This window comes from Microplitis mediator, chromosome 8 (assembly GCF_029852145.1).
Source record: "Microplitis mediator isolate UGA2020A chromosome 8, iyMicMedi2.1, whole genome shotgun sequence".
NCBI classification, from domain to species: Eukaryota; Metazoa; Arthropoda; class Insecta; order Hymenoptera; family Braconidae; genus Microplitis; species Microplitis mediator.
The window spans coordinates 22,061,371-22,070,750 of record NC_079976.1 but is presented as its reverse complement, the minus strand read 5'-3'; the positions used below and the strand labels follow the sequence as shown (position 1 = coordinate 22,070,750).

The following is a 9,380-nucleotide window of genomic DNA, read 5'->3' as shown; positions in this document are numbered from 1 at the left end:
GTTTTGTTCGAAAATTTTTTTACTAAGACCGATATTTATCCCGTAATATCAAAAATTTGAACTGTTCATTTAAAAAATAAGGCAAAAATCTTGTCTCTACTGATAAGTCATGGAAAAATTTCTTAAAACTTAAAAATTCAAACTTTTTTGGAAGTGATTTTTTATATTTAAGAAATTTAGTAAAAAATGACCAAATTTTCTGGTAAGCATCTTATGAAATTTTTATTCTGGCTTCCAATTCCATCCTATAATTTTGTCATATTTGTATTTCTATTAAAATTGAAGTATACAAAAGTTCGACAAAAGTCCGAAATTGTTTCAAATTTCAAAGTTTGACTAATCGAACTTTTTTTTTTATACGGGTAATAATTTAATGTGAAAAAAATAATCGTGCTAAAATTTGATTGATCGATATTCAAAATAAAAAAAAATAATTTGATATTTTTTAATTGATTTGTAAGCACCCTGCAGCAAACCGCTTGCTATACTTATATTTAATATTTATTTATTTTCAATATAGTTAAATATTATTCACTACGAATTCGTAAAATGTCGATAATATTAATATTCTCACTACGAGTCATATTGATTTTTTTTGTAAATAATTTACATCAATAATTGAAACAAAAATTTTTTCACGTTAAATTTTTTCATCAATATTTTACAGTTAGTATTTATGTATATATACAAGATTTACATAATTTTTCACTCACTGTTTCATCGATACTTATTTTAAAAATAAAATGCAGTATCTTAAAATGTGAAAATTTTATTTTAAATAAAAGTTAATTATTAAAAATTAATGATGAAAAAAAAAGAAAACACTCGTAAATCATGAACACATTTAATGAATAATCTTATTGATTATAGAGTGAAGAATTTCTTAAAATAATAACTTTTTATCGGATGTAAATAAATATTCTACCAATCAAATAGAGAGAAATTTGAAAATTTTTGAGATCATTTAAATTGTTAGTTAAAGTTTTTCCTGAATAAAGACTACGATTTAATCTAATAGGAAAATTTTAATCGAAATTTCCGATTTACTTTTATCGCTTTTGATCGGGTTCAATTGGAAAAATAATTATTTTCCAATTGAATCTGATTGAAAAAATTTTAATTAGATTCAATTAAAAAACAATGAAAAAGAAAATATCTTTTTTCAATTCATTCCGATTAAAATATTTCAATCGGATTCTATCGAAAATTATTCGAAAAATAAATTTATCATTTTCCGATTAGATTCGATACGATCCAATTAAAATTTCAATTTTTCAATAAGATTGAAACAAAAAATAATTATTTGATTTTCTATTATTTTCCAATTAACTTTCCAATTTCCGATCAACTTTTAATCGGATTCATTCGGATCTTTCCGATTAGATCCGATTGAATCTAATTAAAAAATTTTAATCGGATCAAAATGAAAAATAAAATATCAATTTCTGATTGGATTCGATAGAATCCAATTAAAATTTCAAATTAAAGTTCAATCGGATTTAAAATGGAAAATAGTTCATTTTTTTTTCAATTAAATCCGAATGAAACTCAATCAGATTTCTATCAGATTCAATCGGAAACAAACATTCAATCAAAATTTCTCGTGTTCCAAGTATTCGATTAGGATTCAATCGGATTGAATCGGAAAGAAAATTCACTATTTCTCATTTAAATCCAATTGAACTATTTTAATTGGATTTTATCAGATCCAATCGGATAATGATAATTTATTTTCCATATTAATCCGATTAAAATTTTTGAATCAGATTCAAACGAAAAATAATTATTTTATTTTCTATTATTTTCCAATCAATTTTACAATTTCCGATTAACTTTAAATTGGATTAATTCGGATTTTTCCGATTAGATCCGATAAAAACTGATTGACATTTAATCGGATTTCTCTCAGATTTAATCGGAAAATAATAATTTCAATTTTCAATTGTTTTCCGATTGAATCAGATTGAAATTAATACTTTTTTTTTCTGATTAACTTTCCGATTTTCTATTAACTTTCAATTGGATTCATCCGGAACTTCCGGATTAAATCCAATTAAAACATTGAAAGTTTATCCAAACTTTCCTATTAGAATTTTCCAATCGGATTTAATCGTAGTGTTTAATCGGAGTTTTTAATTGATATTAAATCTGATTATTTTTCCAGTCATTAATTATGTAATTAAATAATAATTGTATTAACGTAAAAAAATTATCAATAATAGTAATAATAAATTTGTTCTAATTGTTTTATAATTAAAAGTACCGCAAAATTTAATTTTTTCATTTATTTCACGCTACCAATTTAAATAAATTACAATTGTCATAGAATTCAATTAAATTTATACTTAAGAAAAAAGAAAAATACTAATAATTAGTCAGATTTATGTCTATCCTATCAACCCTTCAAATTGATAGACAGTAAATTAATTAATTATCTTATTAATTAGTAGTAATCCTTAATTATAAATATCCTAGTCCTTACAATGAGTTTATGCCTAATTTTTTTTTCATTTTTTTTTTTTATTACATCTGCACTTTCATTCAATTATACTATTTAGAATTTATTATATATATATATTTATATATATACATATAATTTTAAAAAATTTTTACAAACTTATTTTGTAAAATATTTTTTAACCAATAAAATATTTAAATGTCATTAATTTTTAGCCTTTATTATACAACTTTTTAAAGTAGTTATTAGTTAATTAGGCAAATTAATGAATTTATTTATTAATAAGTACAAAGACCATTTTTTTATGTGTTAATTATTAATATAAATATATCCCGTACGATCTTAATTAAGACCATTTGGCATCTCTTAATTGTTTTTTAAATTTAGATACGAAAATAAAAATAAAATGATACCGCAGTATAAATAAAATTAAAAAAAAAACTCGGATTTTATTTAAATTCAATTAAACTGGTCACTAAAACGTGACTTAGACAAGGAAGTAAACGGTTTTAAGTTTAAAAAAAAAGTGGATTTAATTAATAATAAAAATGCGCAAAACTATTACAAGTATTACGCGATCTCCCCGGTCCTCAGCTGTGCGTTTGTGATGATGATGATGGCGGTGGCGGCGGAGGTAGTGGAGTGCCGGTGATTTCCATCCATCTGCTTTCGAAGAAATTTCTCATAGCATGCCCTGCTTTTCCCACTGGACTATCGTCTTCATTGAATACTTCACAATTAATAAACATTTGTCTAACATCAGCGCAGAATTCATCGCGAGATTTATAACTAAAAAAAAAAATAATAGAAAAAAAAAAGTAAAATATAAAATAATAATAATTTTATAATTTTAAAATAATAAATTATTTAAACACTGAGAGAAAAAAATTTTTATTTTCGAGAAGAAATTGTGGATATTAGGGTGATCCAAAAAATAACAAATTTTTTTTTTTTTCGGAAACAGGTTCAAAAGTTTCATTTAGATAAAAAATGACGCCTGTAAAAATTAGAGCTCTTAATATTAACAATAAGAGGTTCCTCAACGCAATTTTCTATTTTCCATAAGAATAAAATGGAAAAAACTTTTTTTACGTCTTCTGATTTTTATAAGCAGCTAACGATACGTCATAGGAATAATTGGCAGGCATATTTTGTGTAGGAAATTGGATGCTCTACAAAAAAAGTTTCTTATCATTTTTTAATAAATCTATTTGTTCAAAAGTTATTTGCGGTTGAAGTCGAATTCATATCAAATTTTGAGATCTTTTTACTTTTCCGGCGAAACTATCAGACCTATTACAAAATATCATGAGACCTTTTTTGTAGACAATTTTATTTCCTACAAGTTATTTCCAATAAAGTTTTTTCGAATTCCGCATTGTTTTCTAGTTATTTTCATTTTAATGTCGTGCTCATAAAAAAAATAGTCTTCTGATCGATTTTAAGAGCTTGACATTAAAATAAAAATAACTAGAAAACAATGCGGAATTCGAAAAAACTTTATTCAGTATAACTTCTAGGGAATAAAATTGTCTACAAAAAAGGTCCAATGATATTTTGTAATCGGTCGGATAGTTTCGCTGGAAAAGTAAAAAGATCTCAAAATTTAATATGAATTCGACTTCAACCTCAAATAACTTTTGAACAAATAGATTTATCAAAAAATTATAAGAAACTTTTTTTGTAGAGCATTCAATTCCCTACAAAATTATGCCTGTCAGTTATTCCTATGACGCATCGTTAGCTACTTATAGAAATCAGAAGACGCAAAAAAAATTTTTTCCATGTTATTCTTATGGAAAATAGAAAAGTGCGATGAGGAACCTCTTAATGTTGATATTAAGAGCTCTAATTTTCACAGGCGTCTTTTTTTATCTAAATGAAACTTTTGAACCTGTTTCCGGGAAAAAAAAAAAAAAAAATTTGTTATTTTTTGGATCACCCCTTTGGATCACACTTTTGGGTGTGTCCTTGATAAAAAAAATAGTCAATTTTTTTGAATCGGTCTAGGTCTTATACATCTATAGGAATCTATCGGATTTTTTGAGCAGGGTTACTAAGAAAAAAATTTTATTTTTTCTAAAAAAAATTATGAGACATGTCTAGGGTTGGAAATAGCGCATTAAATTTATAATTGCATTAGTACTCCAATAAAATTGTTTTTTTATAGTTCATAATCCAGAAACAACAAATTAAAAATAATGTTTTGATTTTTAATTCAATATTTTTAAATTAAAAATTAAATTTCAAATTTTAAATTCGTGAAGTAGCGTAAAAATGTAATTGCTCAATTTTTAATTATACGTTTTTGAATAAAACATTGAATTAAAAGGTTCAATTTGGAAAACCAGATTAAAAAATAACTTTCCAATCTTTCATCTCATATATTTGAATCAAAAATTGGATTAAACATTTAAATCTGCTAAAAGGGATAAAAAATAATTATCTAATTTTTAATCCCGTACTTTTGAAATAAAAATTGAGTTAGAAATTTTAATTGGCTAAAGGTGATCAAAAAATAATTATCTGACTTTTAATCCCGTACTTTTGAACTAAATAATTAATTCGAATCTTTAATTTAAACACCAGATTAAAAAATTTCTCTCTAATCTCTAATTTCACATTTAAAAATTTAAAAGTGAAATAAAAATTTGAATTAGCTACAGCTAAACGGGATTAAAAAATAACACTCAAATTTTTAATTTTCTATTTTCGAATCAAAAATGTTTCAATTTTAAATTCTCTGTTTTCACTGAAAATTATTTAAAAAATTCAATTCTTAATGTTTCAACTATGAATGATATTTTTATTTCAAATTCTATTATATCTGCCGATCAAGAGTAAGTTTAAAAATATTTAAACTTGAAGATCAAATGAAACATTATTCTTCCCTGTTATAAGTGTTGTCAAATTTTTTGTCTTGATTACTTATCTGATTGCGTACCGAATCTGAATTAAAAAGTAATTTCCAATTTTTTATTCCACATGTTTGAATTAACAAGTAATTTTTTATAATTTTTAATCCCACGTATCTGAATTAGAATTAATTTTTTAACTTTTAATTCCACTTGTCTGATTAAAATTTAGTTTTTCGATTTTTTATCCCACGTGCCGAATTATAAATTATTTTTTAATTTTTAGGAATAAACAAAATATTCATTTTCAAATTTGAGGTAAAAGTGTAATCAACAAATTCGGATTTTTTCAAAAAATTGCTGCTTTTGTTTAAGTAAAAAATAAGCAGTTATTGAAAACAAAAAATCCTTCGTTCAAATCCAAGATAAACTTATGTACTCAAAAAATCTTTTTGGTTTTTTGATTTAAAATGAAGCAGTCATGAGTTATCCTGCCTACCGGAGCCTTTTTTTTTAAAGTGACTCGTCTCTCCCCACTACCACTAGCTTATTTTTAAATATTTTTTTATGAAAATTTAGCAGAATATTTTTGAAATGATGCTTAATAATGTCACGAATTTTAAGAATTTTAATAAAGAAGGTCCGCTGAAAAAAAAAAATATCACAAAAATATGCTCTGTTTTTTGTATCTCAGACCCCTTTCCCCCCCTTTAATAAACTCTTAAGTTACTCATCGACGTTTGTCATCTTGAATATTAATTTACACAACTAAATAATAAAATTTAAATATTTAATAGTTTATACAAGTAGCTCTCGAAAAAATTAATCTTCTATATTATTAAGAGAATAAGGAAAATTTTGTTCCCGCCATATCTATATGATAGAATTAGCTAATGTTATTGAAATTGGTATCATTAGATAGGTCTTGACTTGAATTTGTGCCTTTTCATACTTTAAACTCTTTTTAATTGCCAAGTATTGAGATAAATAGATTTATCTATATCATTCGAATTACATTTAAATTACGCGGGAAAAAAGACGATCGTATTTATTTTCTTTAAATAAATTAATACTTTAATTATTCCATCACTAAATATGACTGAATGTCACTGAATATATATCTATATTATTTATATCGCGTTACTTATTCCAAAATGACAGATTTTTCTACTCCCTTTTGGTCTTAGGAAGCTTCTCAAAGCCAAAAAAGTGTGGATAGAAAAAAAAAGGATTCATTGACACAAAAAATCTTTACTCGCCTAAAGAAAATTTTTACTTACCCCAATAAATTTTTTGCATTGTGAATTGAAAACAATAATTTATTTAGAACTAGAAAAAATTACTCGGTGCAAGGAATTATTTCTTGACCAAAAAAATCTTTTCTCGCCCCAAGACAATTTTTGTATTTAATTGATAATGCATAAAATTTCTTGGTGCAAATTATAATTTTTTGCGGCAAGAAATTCTTTTTTCTGCGTATTTTATAAATTTATAAACGATATTTGGGCAGTAACGTTGTGACTGCAGGTTGCTCGTATATTTTTATCAACACCAATGAGAAATTTCATTTTATCATAAAAAAAAATTTTTCCTTAGTGCAATAATTTTTTTCTAATTTTTAATTATATCTTTCTTCAATTCCTTTTATTCATTTAACCAAATAATTGATTCATTGAAGTATTTAATTTTAATAAATTTGAAAACTTATCAACTAAATTGTCGAAATATTTGCTTGCCAAGTAATTGATGCTTCCAGAAATTAATTACTAAAGTCTCGCAATAATTTTTTTCAAATAAAAACAATAAATTGAATTTAAAAAAAGAAATTACCCATGAGTATTTATGGAAACGTAAAAATAATAACGAGTGAATTTTTTTCTCTCAGTGAAAATAAAAATCTTAAACTTACGCAGTGTCTTGAAGTTTTTTCTTGATGCTACTCAAGTCCATCGGTGTCTTGATGATTTTTTTATAAGTCGGAAACTGTTTGGTGTTGACAGGGAGTAGAAACGGCCAAGCCTCATCCTGCTGTTCCAACTGTTCAAGCAAAATTTTACAAGGCGCTAGCTCGCGCTGCTGCTTCTTTGTCAGATTCCTGTTGTTGCCAGTCTCCTTACGCGGGGAAGCCGTCGGCGTTGATGCTTCCGAGGGGTTGGCCTCCTCTACGTTCGTGTTTGATGCTGTCGAAGGCGTTGGACTACGACGCAAAACAATACAGACAACAGTTATTGCACAAATCTTGCGCTTGGCAAGGCGTGTACTGGCTCAAATAAGCATCGAGACCTTCCTTAGATGTAGGTTATTATTTTTTTAAATTTATTTATTCATTTTTTAATCAATAAAACTTAAGTCGTACAATCCGGAGATGCCTGAGATCAAGTGATTACTTGTTTGGACAATTAATTATTAGTTTAAGACAAAAATTTATCGTAAATAAATAATTTAATTAACAGAATTAATTAATTCATTTAAATTATACATTATACCGATTTATGGTGCTTGTTATTTATTTTATTTATATTAATAAAAATGCAAAAAGCATCGCAGTTTAAGTAGATGATTAATTGCATTTTTAGCATCAATGTGGAAGATTGACCCCGCATTTAATATTTTCTGGTTGATGTAGAAAATAGCCACTTGTTCGACGATCATACGATACTTTAAGTGTTAACACTTTCCGAAGCTGTCAATCTGACAAGTTATATAATAGCACAATAGATCTAGAAGATTCTTTATATATATACGTATATATATATATATTTTTTTTTTGAAAAAATTCGTTTATTCAAATTTCAGCTTCTTATCCATTGCGCTCGTTAAATAATTATTAATTTAATTGTTATTATTATAATTATTATTATTGTTATTAATATTATTATTAATTGTTTTATTAAAATTCGTAAGTGGCTTTTGTAGTTTTTTTTTTTTCTTATAAAACTTTTTTAATTAACGAGCTGACAAACTTGGTTTTTTTTTTTTTTTTTTAAACATTAATCACCTAGCGGGCGGATGATCAGAACTTTCACTGTCTCTGACGTTGCCTCCTCCTTTGGTATGACTCCGACGACTGCTGTTTCTCTTTTTCGGTTGCTTACTGTGACAATTTGAACAATACCATTTTCCTCTTGGCATCTTTAATTAAAATTATTTATTTAATATTTATTATTTTTTTAAAATTGTTCTCGTTATTTATTACGCACCTTCGGCATCACGGGATTGTGACAGTCGGTGTGATAAGCCCTTGGACAAAGCTCGCAGAGAACTAAATTTTTTCCGATTCTTTTTCCACATACTAAGCAGTTTCTTTCACCAGTTGCTTTATTCATACACTCGTGGCAATACCTAAAGATTTAAATCATTATCAGATGTAAGAAAAAAAAAATTTTATTTTATACACTAATGCAAAAAATTAAAAGAGCAGAAAAATTTTATAAATTTTTTAGTGATTTTTGGAAGGCTGTAACTTGGTGTGAAATGATCGTATCGAGATTTTAAAAAAAAAATTCCAAAAAATGTGAAAAAAAAAATTTAGAACACAAAAAAAAAGTTTCAATTTTTTTTTTCTTCGATTTTTTTTGACATTTTTTTTTTGTCATTTCTTTGCATTTGCTGAGTCACCAACGCAAAAATTTGAGAAAAGTCGAAAAAAAAAATTTTTTAATTTTGATTATGATTACACAATTAAAGGAACAAAACTTGCTCCTTTAATTGTTTAGCTAAACTTTGATCGATGATTCCCAAAAAACGGTTCGATAGATCAATTTAAAAATTTACAGGGGTCTTGGGGGTACACTAAGCTAAAAATGTCCTTGGCAACATTATTTTTTTTATCGATATTTGCAGAGTAGCGGTTGATTTACTAAAAAACCAAAAAAAGTCATTTTTTTGTACTTTCTTCTAATGGATGTTAAAAATAAAAAAAATTTTTTTTTTCAAAAAATGATGACAGGGTCTTTTAGGGAATTTATTCAAGTTTTCACCGCCGTCCTTCAACTTTCTGTGCGATCATTGGTACCTGAAATATCGATGATCAAAGCCAAAAGGATAATTTTCTGTTTGAAGGCTGA

At 25.7% G+C, this 9,380-nt stretch overlaps 1 protein-coding gene across 11 annotated transcripts in view; it reads right to left on the bottom strand.

Moving 5' to 3' along the window:
• Positions 1–884: 884 nt before the first annotated feature.
• LOC130673967 (bromodomain adjacent to zinc finger domain protein 2B-like) overlaps positions 885–9,380 on the bottom strand; it is a 174,700-nt gene continuing 166,204 nt past the window's right edge. For 6 of the 11 annotated variants that reach the window (XM_057479193.1, XM_057479191.1, XM_057479189.1 and 3 more), the window contains 4 exons: positions 8,514–8,655; positions 8,312–8,445; positions 7,223–7,510; positions 885–3,247 (listed from right to left, as the gene is read on the bottom strand). In XM_057479193.1, coding sequence (XP_057335176.1) covers positions 3,049–3,247; positions 7,223–7,510; positions 8,312–8,445; positions 8,514–8,655 — 763 coding nt within the window. In that variant the 3' untranslated portion in view covers positions 885–3,048. The remainder of the gene's footprint in view (positions 3,248–7,222; positions 7,511–8,311; positions 8,446–8,513; positions 8,656–9,380) is intronic. The other 5 variants (XM_057479194.1, XM_057479196.1, XM_057479195.1 and 2 more) reach the window with 2 other exon arrangements.